At 44.9% G+C, this 16640-nt stretch overlaps 1 protein-coding gene across 1 annotated transcript in view; it reads left to right on the forward strand.

Moving 5' to 3' along the window:
- The window catches only part of LOC135049248 (amine oxidase [flavin-containing] A-like), a 261522-nt gene that overhangs the window by 175055 nt on the left and 69827 nt on the right, over positions 1-16640 (forward strand). Inside the window, exon 11 of the mRNA XM_063955623.1 lies at positions 9694-9751. Within this exon, the coding sequence (XP_063811693.1) occupies positions 9694-9751 (58 nt within the window). The remainder of the gene's footprint in view (positions 1-9693; positions 9752-16640) is intronic.

The following is a 16640-nucleotide window of genomic DNA, read 5'->3' on the forward strand; positions in this document are numbered from 1 at the left end:
AGTTTTTGCCAAAAGTGGTTTCAGCTTTTCATGTGAATCAACCCATTGTGGTTCCGGTGTTGTCTGACGCTTCCAGAGTCCTTGGACGTGCTGAGGGCTCTGAAGATTTATGTCAAACGGACTGCTCGTCATCGGAAATCTGATTCTCTGTTTGTCCTTTATAATGCCACCAAGATTGGTTGTCCGGCTTCTAATCAATCAATTGCTCGTTGGCTCAGGTTGACCATCAACAGCCTATACTTCAGTGGCTCTGCCTTTGCCGATGTCTATTCAAGCCCACTTGATGAGGTCTGTGGGCTCTTCCTGGGCGGCTGCCTGGGGTGTCTCGGTCTTAAAGTTGTGTTGAACTGCTACTTGGTCTGGTTCGAACACTTTTGTGAAATTCTATCGGTTCAAAACTTTGGCCAAGGATGGTCAGGCGGTTTTACAGGGGTCTCAGCACTTTCCCACATGTTTGTGAGCTTTGGGACTTCCCCATGGTACTAACGTTCAGATCCCCAGTATCCACTAGGACGTTAGAGAAAATAGGAATTTAATACCTACCGGTAATTCCTTTTCTCGTAGTTCGTAGTGGATACTGGGCGCCCACCTCGGTGCTTTGATTCCTGCTTACCTGTGTAAGTTTTTGGTTGGCCCACCAGTGTGATCCCTTTATGTTGTTGGGATGGCTGTGCTATCCTGGTTAGGTTGGTGTTGCTATCCTCTGTTCTGGTTAGCGCCCTCCTTTCGGTTATGGCTGTGTGTTGGCTTAGTGCCTCACCACTGTTGTACCTGTTTTCTTCTCTCATGATATTTCCATCTCGAGCACAGTTTCCTAGACTGAGTCTGGTAAGAGGGGCATAGAGGGGATAAGCCAGCACACACACATACACACACTAAAGGTTTTAAAGTGCCAGGCTCCAGTGGACCCGCTCTATACCCCATGGTACTAAAGTACAGATCCCCAGTATCTACTACGGACTACGAGAAAAGGAATTACCGGTATGTATTAAATTCCTATTATTAGTGTTAGTATCCTTTATTTATATGGTGGCATAAGGGTTCCACAGTGCTGATCAAAGTACATAAACAAATGAGCACACATGGAAACAGTGACTTATAATACAAGTACATGGTTAATAAGCATTTCTGCATCAGTGGTCATAGCACTCAAATAAACAGTAGGGTGGTGGAAACCAAGGGTTAGGTGCTGCTGAAGGGAGTATGGAGTAGATGATAGTATAAGTGAGGGGTGGAAAAGCACATGAGGGAAGAGGACCCTGCTCGTGAAAGCTTACATTGTAAAGTGGAGGGGCAGAAGACAGGGGTGACACAGATGGATAGACAGTGACTTGGAAAAATCTTGTCATACCAGGGTTATCATACCAGTTTTTTTTTCCATTAATGTTTTAATATTGAATCTTGATTATTATATTCATACTGTGTAACAGTGCTATGTATAAGAAACCATGTTTTAGTGCTTTCTAATATTAACAATACAAAGTTATTAGGGTTTGATATGCTTTATTTTACATGTTTCAAAAAACCCAATTTTTTTTACTGCTTATCGTTCCTATTACATCTGAATAAATGTAGATAGTCTAAACATAGTAGAACATACAAAGTACACTAAGAGACATCTTATTATGACTGAAGGTTTTAAATTTAAATAAACTGAAGGAGAGTAAATTGTGTGGTGTTTCTCTGTGTATTGCCTCTTTAATGAGTTGTTTACCCTTTAAGATTGAGAATGTTAGTTGTAGTTTTCTCCTGTCCTATAGGATTGTTAGTAGAGGTTGTTTGTGGAGTCTTAGCTGATGCTAGGCAGATTTATTACCTATCTGATCTGGTTCACCCCTCCCCATAGGCAGGATATAATGCATTCCAAGTTCAGCGGCCGTGCGGGATGCCGGCCAAACCCAAACTATGTTTTAAAGGGGAAATCACTTACAAGGCATAGTTTTGCCTTGTAGGGGATTGCCCCTTTAAAAATACATCAAAGTTTGGCTGGCATCCTGTACGGCCACCGAACTCGGGCAGCATTATATCCCGCCCTATATCTCTGTTGTGTGTGAATTTACTGCATTGGTTCAGCACTCAAATGAAGAACAATTCCAGGGGCATTTCCTTATACTGTAATAGCCTTTTTTTTAAGAAGACACGGCAAAGTGCCAGTAGTCACAGCACATTTAAAAAAAAGTGTGTTTAAAAAAACCATTTGGTTTAAATCAAGGTGGTTTAAACTAGCGATGAGCGGGTTCGGTTCCTCGGAATCCGAACCCCCTCAAACTTCACCCATTTTACACGGTTCCGAGGCAGACTCGGATCTTTCCGCCTTGCTCGGTTAACCCGAGCGCGCCCAAACGTCATCATCCCGCTGTCTGATTCTCGCGAGATTCGTATTCTATATAAGGAGCCGCGTGTCGCCGCCATTTTCACTCGTGCATTGGAGATGATAGGGAGAGGACGTGCAGCGTTCTCTCAGTTGTGTTTAGTGTGCTGCAAATATCTGTGCTCAGTGTGCTGCAAATATCTGTGCTCAGTGTGCTTGCAAATATCTGTGCTCAGTGTGCTGAAAATATCTACATTCTCTGCCTGAAAAACGCTCCATATCTGTGCTGCATTGTAGTATATAGTAGGACAGTGCAGAATTTTGCTGACCAGTGACCACCAGTATTATATCAGTACGGTACAGTAGTCCACTGCTCTACCTACCTCTGTGTCGTCAAGTATACTATCCATCCATACCTGTGGTGCATTTTAGTTGTGCGCAGTATATATAGTAGGAGGACAGTGCAGAATTTTGCTGACCACCAGTATATAATATATAGCAGTACGGTACAGTAGTCCGCTGCTCTACCTACCTCTGTGTCATCAAGTATACTATCCATCCATAACTGTGGTGCATTTTAGTTGTGCGCAGTATATATAGTAGGAGGACAGTGCAGAATTTTGCTGATCACCAGTATATAATATATAGCAGTACGGTACAGTAGTCCGCTGCTCTACCTACCTCTGTGTCGTCAAGTATACTATCCATACATACCTGTGGTGCATTTTAGTTGTGCGCAGTATATATAGTAGGAGGACAGTGCAGAATTTTGCTGACCACCTGTAAATAATCAGTAGCGGATCTTGCCACAGGCGAGCAGGACTTTTGCCCGGGGTGTCACCTTCCGGAGGGCGCTGGCGCCTTCCGGAGGGTGCCGCACCATGGCAAGTTCCGACACTGCTGTGCCCTCCCGCTGCCCGCTGTGTCCCCCGGCTGTGCGGCTGTGTCCCCTGCGAAGGGAACTAGATGCTATGCGTCTAGTTTCCCTTCGTGGAGAGGACCTTTGCTGAGCGGTGCGCGATGATGTCATCGCGCACCGCACATAAAAGGTCCTCTCCATGAAGGGAACTAGATGCTACGCGTCTAGTTTCCCTTCGTGGAGAGGACCTTTTGCTGTGCGGTGTGCGATGACATCATCGCACACCGCTCAGCATTTAAGCGGCGCTACTACTGTACAGGGGGCGTAAATGACCATGCCCCCTGTATTAAGCCACGCCCCCATTTCCTGCCCGGGGCGCAGAGAGGGCTCGAACCGGCCATGTATATAATATATAGCAGTACGGTACAGTAGTCCACTGCTCTACCCACCTCTGTGTCGTCAAGTATACGATCCATCCATACCTGTGGTGCATTTTAGTTGTACGCAGTATATATAGTAGGAGGACAGTGCAGAATTTTGCTGACCACCAGTATATAATATATAGCAGTGCGGTACAGTAGGCCACTGCTCTACCTACCTCTGTGTCGTCAAGTATACTATCCATCCATACCTGTGGTGCATTTTAGTTGTGCGCAGTATATATATAGTAGGAGGACAGTGCAGAATTTTGGTGACCACCAGTATATAATATAGAGCAGTACTGTACAGTAGTCCACTGCTCTACCTACCTCTGTGTCGTCAAGTATACTATCCATCCATACCTGTGGTGCATTTTAGTTGTGCGCAGTATATATAGTAAGAGGACAGTGCAGAATTTTGCTGACCACCAGTATATAATATATAGCAGTACGGTACAGTAGTCCACTGCTCTACCTACCTCTGTGTCATCAAGTATACTAGCCATCCATACCTGTGGTGCATTTTAGTTGTGCGCAGTATATATAGTAGGAGGACAGTGCAGAATTTTGCTGACCACCAGTATATAATATATAGCAGTACGGTACCTTAGGCCATTGCTATTGATATATTACTGGCATATAAGTCCACACATTACAAAATGGAGAACAAAAATGTGGAGGGTAAAATAGGGAAAGATCAAGATCCACTTCCACCTCGTGCTGAAGCTGCTGCCACTAGTCATGGCTGAGACGATGAAATGCCATCAACGTCGTCTGCCAAGGCCGATGCCCAATGTCATAGTAGAGAGCATGTAAAATCCAAAAAACAATAGTTCAGTAAAATGACCCAAAAATCTAAATTAAAATCGTCTGAGGAGAAGCGTAAACTTGCCAATATGCCATTTATGACACGGAGTGGCAAGGAACGGCTGAGGCCCTCTCCTATGTTCCTCATGACTAGTGGGTCAGCGTCACATGAGGATGGAAGCACTCATCCTTCCACTAGAAAAATGAAAAGACTTAAGCTGGCAAAAGCACAGCAAAGAACTGTGCGTTCTTCTAAATCACAAATCCCCAAGGAGAGTCCAATTGTGTCGGTTGCGATGCCTGACCTTACCAACACTGGACGGGAAGAGGTGGCGCCTTACACCATTTGCACGCCCCCTGCAAGTGCTGGAAGGAGCACCCGCATTCCAGTTCCTGATAGTCAAATTGAAGATGTCACTGTTGAAGTACACCAGGATGAGGATATGGGTGTTGCTAGCGCTGAGGAGGAAATTGACAAGAAGGATTCTGATGGTGAGGAGGTTTGTTTAAGTCAGGCACCCGGGGAGAAACCTGTTGTCCGTGGAACGAATATGGCCATTGACATGCCTGGTCAAATTACAAACAAAATCACCTCATCGGTGTGGAATTATTTTAACAGAAATGCGGACAACATTTGTCAAGCCGTGTGTTGCCTTTGTCAAGCTGTAATAAGTAGGGGTAAGGACGTTAACCACCTAGGAACATCCTCCCTTATACGTCACCTGGAGCGCATTCATCAGAAGTCATTGACAAGTTCAAAAACTTTGGGTGACAGCGGAAGCAGTTCACTGACAACTAAATCCCTTCCTCTTGTAACCAAGCTCCTGCAAACCACACCACCAACTCCCTCAGTGTCAATTTCCTCCTTAGATAGGAAAGACAATAGTCCTGCAGGCCATGTCACTGGCAAGTCTGACGAGTCCTCTCCTGCCTGGGATTCCTCCGATGCATCCTTGAGTGTAACGCCTAATGCTGCTGGTGCTGCTGTTGTTGCAGCTGGGAGTCGATCGTCATCCCAGAGGGGAAGTCGGAAGACCCCTTGTACTACTTCCAGTAAGCAATTGACTGTCCAACAGTCCTTTGCGAGGAAGATGAAATATCACAGCAGTCATCCTGCTGCAAAGCGGATAACTCAGGCCTTGGCAGCCTGGGCGGTGTTAAACGTGTGTCCGGTATCCACCGTTAATTCACAGGGAACTAGAGTATTGCTTGAGGTACTGTGTCCCCGGTACCAAATACCATCTAGGGTCCACTTCTCTAGGCAGGCGATACAGAGAATGTACACAGACGTCAGAAAAAGACTCACTAGTGTCCTAAAAAATTCAGTTGTACCCAATGTCCACTTAACTACGGACATGTGGACAAGTGGAGCAGGGCAGACTCAGGACTATATGACTGTGACAGCCCACTGGGTAGATGTATTGCCTCCCGCAGCAAGAACAGCAGCAGCGGCACCAGTAGCAGCATCTCGCAAACGCCAACTCGTTCCTAGGCAGGCTACGCTTTGTATCACCGTTTTTCAGAAGAGGCACATAGCTGACCTCTTACGGAAACTGAGGAACATCGTCGCAGAATGGCTTACCCCAATTGGACTCTCCTGGGGATTTGTGACATCGGACAACGCCACCAATATTGTGCGTGCATTACATGTGGTCAAATTCCAGCACGTCCCATGTTTTGCACATACATTGAATTTGGTGGTGCAGTGCCCTTTCACAAACTGGCTTTATTTTACCTAAGTTGCCCCCCCTCCAGTGTGTACTCCGAAAGAGTGTTTAGTGCAGCCGCTCACCTTGCCAGCAATTGGCGTACGAGGTTACTTCCAGAAAATGTGGAGAAGATGAAGTTCATCAAAATTAATTATAATCAATTCCTCCGTGGAGACATTCACCAGCAATTGCCTCCAGAAAGTACACAGGGACCTGAGATGGTGGATTCCAGTGAGCACGAATTAATAATCTGTGAGGAGGGGGATGTACACAGTGAAAGGGGTGAGGAATTGGACGATGAGGAGGAGGTGGACATCTTGCTTCTGTAGAGCCAGTTTGTGCAAGGAGAGATTGATTGCTTCTTTTTTGGTGGGGGCCCAAACCAACCAGTCATTTCAGCCACAGTCGTGTGGCATACCCTGTCGCTGAAATGATGGGTTTGTTAAAGCGTGCATGTCCTGTTTATACAACATAAGGGTGGGAGGGCCCAAGGACAATTCCATCTTGCACCTCTTTTTTTATTTATTTATCTTTGCATCACGTGATGTTTGGGGCTAATTTTTTTAAGTGCCATCCTGTCTGACACTGCAGTGCCACTCCTAGATGGGCCAGGTGTTTGTGTCGGCCACTTGGGTTGCTTAGCTTAGCCATCCAGCGACCTTGGTGCACCTCTTTTTTTCTTTGCATCATGTGCTGTTTGGGGACTATTTTTTTAAGTGCCATCCTGTCTGACACTGCAGTGCCACTCCTAGATGGGACAGGTGTTTGTGTCGGCCACTTGGGTCGCTTAGCTTAGCCATCCAGCGACCTTGGTGCACCACTTTTTTTCTTTGCATCATGTGCTGTTTGGGGACTATTTTTTAAATCTGCCATCCTGTCTGACACTGAAGTGCTACTCCTAGATGGGCCATGTGTTTGTGTCGGCCACTTGGGTCGCTTAGCTTAGTCATCCAGCGACCTCGGTGCAAATTTTAGGACTAAAAATAATATTGTGAGGTGTGAGGTGTTCAGAATAGACTGGAAATGAGTGGAAATAATGGTTATTGAGGTTAATAATACTATGGGAACAAAATGACCCCCAAATTCTATGATTTAAGCTGTTTTTGAGGGTTTTTTGTAAAAAAAACACCCGAATCCGACAAAAAATTTACAGGGAGGTTTTGCCAAAACGCGTCCGAATCCAAAACACGGCCGCGGAACCGAATCCAAAACCAAAACACAAAACCCGAAAAATTTCCGGTGCACATCACTAGTTTAAACCAGCTAACCCTGTGTCATGCAGTACATACAGTATAATACATTGATCTATGGCATACATGTCAAACAACAGTGTACAGTATGACAACATAATTCTCCACTTTTAGCTACACTGTCAGTCTTTGCTATTTTTCACTAATATGATGCTGTTTTTACTCTTATGTTATGCTACTTTCAGGCAAATATATGTGCAAATTTTGTACAATTGAAAGTGCTATGTTAAATTACAGTATAGTACAGAAGTGATGCCAATATGAAAATACACTTGTGAAACCTTAGAGCGAGATCTGGCGCCACTCTATGCTGCACATAGAGCAAAGCTAAATAAGGACACATCCGTATTGTGACTAGTATTCATTCTCATTAATAGTAAGGTTCTACATATAAAATCAGTTCCAAAATATTTTAAATGGTTAATCTATGCCCAGCACTTCTTGAAAATCAAACCTAATAAACACATGAATTTCACATTAATCAAAAATAGTCATTTATTAGAGTATGAAGCTAATCACATTTATTGTTTTGAAATTTAGAAATTGCTATTTTAGGGGTACATTTACTAAGCAGTGATAAGAGCGGAGAAGTGAGCCAGTGGAGATCTATAATTTGCATACTATAAAATGATACAGAACTGCTGATTGGTTGATGGGGAAATTTCTCCACTGGCTCACTTCTCCGTTCTTATCACTGCTTAGTAAATGTACCCCTTAAAACGGTATCCTGTAACAATAGTAATATTCCAAAATTATACAAAGATACCATTGTGACTGGTTACTTATTGGAGTCTTAAGGGCCCCATACACTAGTACGATTTTACACGATTTCCCACAATTCCGATATATCCGTCTGATATATTGTATGAAATTGTGTACAATCGTATGTGTTTTAGATCGTATCCAATCTGATGTGCATCCCCGTGGCTGTCGGATAGGATCCCCTAGGTCGTTGGTTCTGCACTAATGATATATCGGAATTGGATGGAATCGGATGAAAAAAGTGTGTTTTTTGTGCATGTGATATATCGCATGCGATGTATCACAGGGAAGTTTCACTGGCATTCTCAGGACACTCCCAGCCCCCGTAGCCCTCTATCCAGCCCATCAGATATATCTCATGGTACAATTGTATGCCGTACGATGTATTGCATGCGATGTATAGCGGCTTCATCAATCGCATGCGATATATCTTATGCAAAAATAGCACAAAAGTACCAAATCGTATGGAATCACTCCCGGGAAGGTCCCAGGGGAGTTCAAGGGAAACTGCATCCGACTTCAACCTCAGAAATATTGTTGTAGTGTATGGGGCCCTTAACATTTATCATATTATTTTGTTAATTTAGCTTTTTTCTACATAATGAAAATTGTACTAAAGAAAATATAATCACATTCTAATTTCATGATTCCTATTTAAATGCTTCTACAGTCAGGCATGTAAAAAATTGTGATTTTCATAGTTATTGTATTTAGGAAAGATTACCCATATAACAAAGCAAGTGCCTGTTGCATGGCTGTAAATGGCTGTAAATGGTCTGGGTACACTCCATTATTCTGTTCAAGCGGAGATTTGTTGGACCTGATCCAGGTGATGAATCTTAAAGTTCAAACTACTGTAACATGTTATATTCATCTCATTTGGCTGAAGGAGTTGGCAGCAGCTAACAACTGATGTTCATATACAATCCTGGAATGGCGATATTAGCCAGGTTCTGTATGCCCATGGGCAGTTGCTCTGCACAATGGCAATTTCTGCAAAGGGACAATTTTTTTGCTCTGGCTGAAAGGTGGATTGTGGCAGATAGTACTGCTCTTTCTTTCAGATAAACTGGAAAAAATTATATTTTGTTTTGCTCTAGATTTTAATTGTTTCCAAGAAGCATAAAAAGACAATTTGAAAGGGCTTAAAGGGGTCGATTTAATTAGCTGCTTGCCCCAGGAGTAAGTGTGGCCCTGCTAGCTCTGAACTCACAGATTGTGGTCCGCAGCTGCATAAGGCTTCATACAAAATTTGTGAATCTGGGACAGAAAGGGGGCGAATTGAGGTGCCATTGCCAACGTTTTCACGCCATTGTAAATGGAATTCACCTCCTCACAGCTAATTGAATTGACCCCATAGGTTGTTTCTTGGGAGTTCTCTTTGATCAAAGTAGACAAACAGGATGCATTAATGCCAAAATATTTGTTGTAGATTAGGGGTGCAATGCTCAGTAGCAGTGCTCCAAAAGTTGGAAGTACCAAACATGGTAATCCCTTTAAAAATATTGTCGCATGAAATAACTTTATCTATTCATATAGTGGTGACTATTGTATTTTTTTTTCTTTTATTATATAGGAAGAGAAGAATATGTGAGTACTATGCCAAAGCTATGGGCACGAAAGAGGCACTACATGTAAGAAATTAATGTTTTGCAACTGTTATATACTGTATATTCAGGCATACAGTAGTAAGTGTCAAATTGTTATTTAACTGTGGTTGATTCCCTTGTCATCCATGCATAAAGAGAATGCATGGCTGAGTAGCAGAGAACTGCAAGTGACTGACAGTGAAAACAAAGCTAAATTAAAAAACAGCTAGTATCTCCCTTCTTTAAAACCTCATCCAACACCACAACAAGCTAGGCTTTCTTTCACCCAGGGCAAATATTCAGCTCGGCTCTTCCCTCCACACACACACATATACACCTACCTACACACAATTAATTGTAGTATATTGGATTTAAGATATAGTAAACGTCAGAACCCTCCACATGCCCCTTGCTTGCCCTACATATCTCAATTCATGCAATCATACCTCCCCGCATATCAGTATGTGCATTGCACAGTATCATCAGCACAGCTTTTTACCTCACTGTTGTGACCATTGTCTTCAACAGACTGTTCATGTCTGTTCACACTGATAGAGTAAAACATAAAAACAGCGCTCAAAAGAATATAATCAGGTGTTTTCAAAAAGCAATTGACATCCATTTAATAAAAAACATAATATAATAACAAATCTATAAAACATTCATGAATATGAATTTAAAAAGAACCCCAAAGCCAGTCTCTAGACCACAATTAGTCTCTCTTGGGGCAGGCTAATGAACCAGTAATGGCATCATCAATAGATCCTCCATGCAGTATATAGATGTTAATGGGACAACCAGTCAAAGGGTGGATAGTTACCAGATTCCTTGTGGTTTTGTCCAGGTAGCCCACCTAGCCAGGGTCCAGAGTACACTCTTGTCCTGCGCAACAATCGTGGTGGTTCTCCCTTTATTAAATGTCCACAGTGATGAATGCTGGAATCTCCCAAGGCTTATAACAGCTGCAAAGAGTCCCACAGAACGGTCCAGCAATGCCCTGGTCAGAGGCTGGATCTCTTACGCGTTTCGCTGTCACTTGGCAGCTTTATCAAAGGTCTCATACTAATACTGTATATACAATTGCTGTGGAAGGAACTGTTTGTTGCAAAAAATGAAAAGTTGTAAATGGCCATCAGGCCCCTCGAACCTCCCCACCTGCTCTGTCATACCCTCCACATCTACCCATGTGACCATCAGACACCCTCCCCCTCAGGCCTCCCCATTTGCCACTTAAACCTTCCCAAATGCCCCTACCATCCATTCCATCCAAATGCCTATCAGACCTCCTCACATGCACCTTACATGCTATAAGATCTCCCCTCATGCTCTTATATGCTATCAGATTCCCTCCATATGCCATCAGAACTCTGTCTATGCAGTCCCCCCCCACATGCAACCTCCACTTGCCACCAGACCCACTCCATTTGCGACCATACCACAAGCAGATCCACACCAAATGCCTTCAGACACCACGTCACATGTCATCAGGCATCCCTATGTGCCTCTGACATGCCATTAAATGTCCCCATGTGCAACAAAATCTCTCTACATGCCCATCAGACATCCTCACATGCCCTTATATGCCATCAGACTCCCTTCACACCCCATCAAACCTCTATCACATGCCACCAGACCCCCACCACATGACACCAGAATCTCTTCACTTGCCACCAGCCACCTCCACTTTCCACAAGACTCTGCTCCCCCTACCCACATTCATGGGCATGCTATATAATATCTACAATTTTTATAGGGGCTGCAGGGCTAGCTGAATCTGCATTGGCTCTGTAGCTGCCAATCTGATCATTCTCATGAGGTTGCTAACCAGATCTCAGCACATTTTCTTCTGACCCCTGGTATTGAGTTTCTTTGGAGCGACTCAGAGTTTGTCGTAGTTGATGCATCTCCCCCCACATACGTATGCTGGTGATACCTGACAGCCCCCTCCCTTTGTCCACAACATCTGCTGCCCTAGCTTCACACCTGCTGTAGTGTAACTAGCCACAGACTGGCCATTGTAAAGCTGGTACTGTCAAAAACAATGTTGGTAGTCCAGAGGTTACCAACACAGCAACAAAAAGTACTGGTACTGTATGTGGTGGCTGAGGTAATTAACAACACTGGAACTTGTGAAGTGGAAATGTTGCCACCCCAGTGGTTCATGTATAATAGGCGTCGGTCCCAAAGACATTTGCTCATTATACCAAAAAAAAGAGCATAAATAATTCACATACTCAAGATTAAAAAAAAAATTTAAAACTGAAATGTAAATGATTCCATGAAAATTTTATTTTCCGCTTTATTAAATATAAAAGTCTTCATTTCTTCATCTAATGTAGAACAGATCTACTAAAGAAAAAAAGCTGAAAAACCTCCACAAAGATGCCCTCCTATTAAAACAGAAAACATGTGATAAGGTTATGACCGAGAGTAACCGGGAACTCTCATTCACGTCCTATTAAACACAAGCAAATTTGCCATGCACTGGAACTTGTAAACCCAATGCAATAAAAAATTATAAAAGGTTTGTGCTCACATACTTACAGCATTTATAGGCAAACCATACAGTACGTAGTTAACTGTCAACACAACTGTTATACATTTCACATTTAAAAATACTATAGTTAAAAACTAGGATTCCCCAACTGCAGCAGGTCCAAAAATACTTAGCCTACAGATGTGTCATTCTACATCCTTTCTGCAGTCTTGTTAAATGGGTTTAGTATGAAATACCTACACTCAAAATCCCGACGGTCAAAATACCGTCAACAATTGACCGACGGTCAAAATCCTGACATGGTCAAAATACTGATATGTCTCATACGTCCAAGAACCATGGGGTATAGACGGGATCCGCAGGAGACATGGGCACTTTTAGACTTTAGAAGGGGTGTGAACTGGCTCCTCCCTCTATGCCCCTCCTCCAGACTTCAGTCAGATTCTGTGCCCAGTGAGACTGGATGCACACTGAGAGGTTCTCCAGAGTTTCTCAGAAAAAGACTTATGTTAGGTTTATTATTTTCAGGGAGACCTGCTGGCAACAGGCTTCCTGCATCGTGGGACTGAGGGGAGAGAAGCAGTTCTACTTCTGTGAGTTTCAAGGCTCTGCTTCTTAGGCTACTGGACACCATTAGCTCCAGAGGGTCTGATCGCTAGGTACGCCTAGATGCTCGTTCCCGGAGCCGCGCCGTCACCCCCCTTGCAGAGCCAGAAGTCAGGAGCCGGGTGAGTAGAAGAAGATCAGAAGACTTCAGTGACGATAGAAGACGGCTTTTGAGGTACCGCGCACGGGCGCGCTGCGTGCCATGCTCCCACACACAAAACGGCACTGCAGGGTGCAGGGCGCAGGGGGGGCGCCCTGGGCAGCATAAAACCTCATTTGCTACTGGCACAAGTGTATACAGTGCCTGGGCACTAAATACAGACCCCGCCAGTATAAATATATAATATTAAGCGGGACTGAAGCGCGCCATTAAGGGAGCGTGGCTTAGCCCTCACAGCTCTGGCCAGCGCCATTTTCTCTTCACAGCTGCAGAGACGCTGAGCCTGGCCCCCCACACTACTGTACAAGTAACAGGGTACAAAACGGGGGGGCACTAGAGATTTGGTGCTATTTTATTAACTATAAAAGTGCTAACAGGTCTGGGCTGTATTTTACACGCTTCAGTACCGGGATAGGCGCTGGGTTGTGAGCTGGCAGAACTCACTCTGTGTTTCTCTAACAGGCTTTGCTGTGGGTCTGTCCCCTATAGCCTAGTGTGGTTGTGGGTGTCGGTACGCGTGTGTCGACATGTCTGAGGCTGAGTGCTCTTCCCAGGAGGAGGCTGGAGTGGGGACAGAAAAGACTGTGGGAGTGACTGTGTCGGCACCGCCGACGGCTGATTGGGTAAATATGTTGAGTGTTTTGAATGCAAATGTGGCTCGGTTAACTAAGAGATTAGATAAATCTATGTCTAGAAACCAGACATGTAGAAAATCCATGGAGGATGCATTGCCACAAACTCAGACCCCTTCGGGGTCACAGAAACGTGCATTTACCCAGATAGCGGATACAGATACCGACACGGACTCTGATTCCAGTGTCGACTATAGTGATGCCAGATTGAATCCTAAACTGGCTAAGAGCATTCGGTACATGATTGTGGCGATAAAAGACGTATTACATATCACGGAGGACCCTGCTGTTCCTGATACAAGGGTCTGTATGTTTAAAGGAAAGAAACCTGAGGTAACGTTTCCTCCCTCTCATGAACTGAACGCTCTTTTTGAAAAGGCTTGGGAAAATCCTGACAAGAAGGTACAGGTTCCCAAAAGAATTCCGGTGGCATATCCGTTCCCCTCTGGGGACAGGGAAAAGTGGGAGTCAACCCCCACGGTGGACAAAGCTCTATCGCGTCTGTCCAAAAAGGTAGCGCTTCCGTCTCCTGACACGGCAGCCCTAAAGAATCCTGCGGATCGTAAGCAGGAAAATACACTAAAATCCATTTATGTCACTACAGGTTCACTGCTCAGGCCTGCCGTTGCTTCGGCATGGGTGAGTAGCACTATTGAAAAGTGGGCAGATAACTTGTCATCTGAGATAGATACCCTGGACAGGGAGAGCGTGCTTTTGTCTCTGGGTCATATCAGGGACGCTGCAGCATATTTAAAAGAAGCTGCAAGGGATATTGGCCTTTTGGGATCAAGGGCCAATGCCATGGCAGTCTCAGCTAGAAGAGCATTGTGGATTCATCAATGGAATGCTGATGCTGACTCTAAGAAGGCGATGGAGTCTCTACCGTTTAACGGTAGTGTCTTGTTTGGTGACGGCCTCACTGAACTGGTATCTACGGCTACCGTGGGTAAGTCATAATTTTTACCTTATGTTCCTGCACAACAAAAGAAAACACCCCACTATCAGATGCAGTCCTTTCAGCCCAATAAATACAAAAAAGGACGAGGGTCCTACTTCCTTGCTGCGAGAGGATGAGGAAGGGGAAAAAGGTCACAGGCTGTGACAAGTTCTCAAGAACAGAAGTCCTCTCCGGCTTCTACCAAATCCACCGCATGACGCTGGGGCTCCTCTGCGGGAGTCCGCACCGGTGGGGGCACGTCTCAAACTCTTCAGTCAGGTCTGGGTTCACTCGGCCCTGGATCCTTGGATATTAGAAATAGTAACCCAAGGGTACAAATTAGAGTTTCAAGACGTGCCCCCTCACTGATTTTTCAAATCGGCCTTGCCAACTTCTCTTCCAGAAAGGGAGGTAGCGTGCGCTGAAATACTAAAGCTGTGTAAAAATCAAGTCATTGTCACGGTACCCCCGTCACAACAGGGGGAAGGCTTTTATTCCAGCCTGTTCGTGGTCCCGAAGCCGGATCGCTCAGTCAGACCGATTCTGAACCTAAAATCCCTCAATTTCTATCTAAAAAAATTAAAATTCGAGATGGAATCTCTCCGAGCAGTGATCTCCAGTCTGGAGGAGGGGGATTTTATGGTGTCGGTCGACATAAAGGATGCCTACTTACACGTCTCCATATATCCTACACATCAGGCTTACCTAAGGTTTGCTGTTCAGGATTGTCATTACCAATTTCAGACGTTGGTCTGTCCTCGGCTCCGAGGATTTTCACCAAGGTTATGGCAGAAATTATGGTTCTCCTGCGCAAGCAGGATATCACAATTATCCCGTACTTGGATGATCTCCTCATAAAGGCGAGATCCAAGGAGCAATTGCTGAAAAACGTTGCGCTCTCACTGACGATTCTGCAACAACATGGTTGGCTCCTAAACTTGCCAAATCACAGTTGGTTTCGACAACGCGGCTGTCATTCCTGGGTATGATTCTGGATACAGAATTACAGAGAGTTTTTCTTCCAGAGGAAAAGGCTCTGGAAATACAGAACATGGTGAAACAGATTCTGAAACCGGCAAGAGTGTCGATTCTTCAATGCACTCGGGTGCTGGGGAAGATGGTGGCGGCCTACGAGGCCATTCAGTTTGGCAGATTCCACGCCAGAGTGTTTCAGTGGGACCTGTTGGATAAGTGGTCCGGGTCTCACCTGGACATGCACTGGAAAATTATCCTATTTTCCAGGACCAGAATCTCCCTTCTGTGGTGGCTGCACAGTTCTCACCTCCTGGAGGGACGCAGGTTCGGGATTCAGGATTGGATCCTGGTGACCACAGATGCAAGTCTCCGAGGCTGGGGAGCAGTCACACAGGGGAGAAATTTTCAGGGAAAATGGTCAAGCCAGGAAGCTTGTCTGCACATAAACTTTCTGGAATTAAGGGCCAATTACAAAGGCATTCTGCAAGCGGAACATCTTCTTTGCGGTCTGCCCGTCTTGTTTCAGTCAGACAACATAACAGCAGTGGCATACATAAACCGCCATGGCGGAACAAAGAGCAGAGCGGCGATGGCGGAGGCCACGAAAGTTCTTCGCTGGGCGGAGAGACATGCAAGCGCTCTGTCAGCAGTCTTCATTCCAGGAGTGGAAAACTGGGGATCAGACTTCCTCAGCAGACACCATCTCCATCCAGGAGAGTGGGGTCTTCATCAAGAGGTCTTTGCAGAAGTGACAAGTCGTTGGGGAATTCCTCAAATAGACATGATGGCATCTCGCCTCAACAAGAAACTTCCGAGATATTGTTCCAGGTCAAGGGACCCTCAAGCAATAGCGGTGGATGCCCTAGTGACACCGTGGGTGTTTCCGTCGGTCTATGTGTTCCCTCCACTTCCACTCATTCCAAAGGTGATAAAGATTATAAGAAGAACAAGGGTTCAGGCGATACTCATTGTTCCAGACTGGCCAAGGAGGGCCTGGTATCCAGATTTTCAGGAGTTGCTCATAGAAGATCCCTGGCCTCTTCCTCTGTGGGAGGACCTATTACAACAAGGACCGTGCGTGTATCAAGACTTACCACGGCTGCGTTTGACGGCATGGCGGTTGAACG

This window comes from Pseudophryne corroboree, chromosome 2 (genome assembly GCF_028390025.1).
Source record: "Pseudophryne corroboree isolate aPseCor3 chromosome 2, aPseCor3.hap2, whole genome shotgun sequence".
Classification (NCBI taxonomy): domain Eukaryota; kingdom Metazoa; phylum Chordata; class Amphibia; order Anura; family Myobatrachidae; genus Pseudophryne; species Pseudophryne corroboree.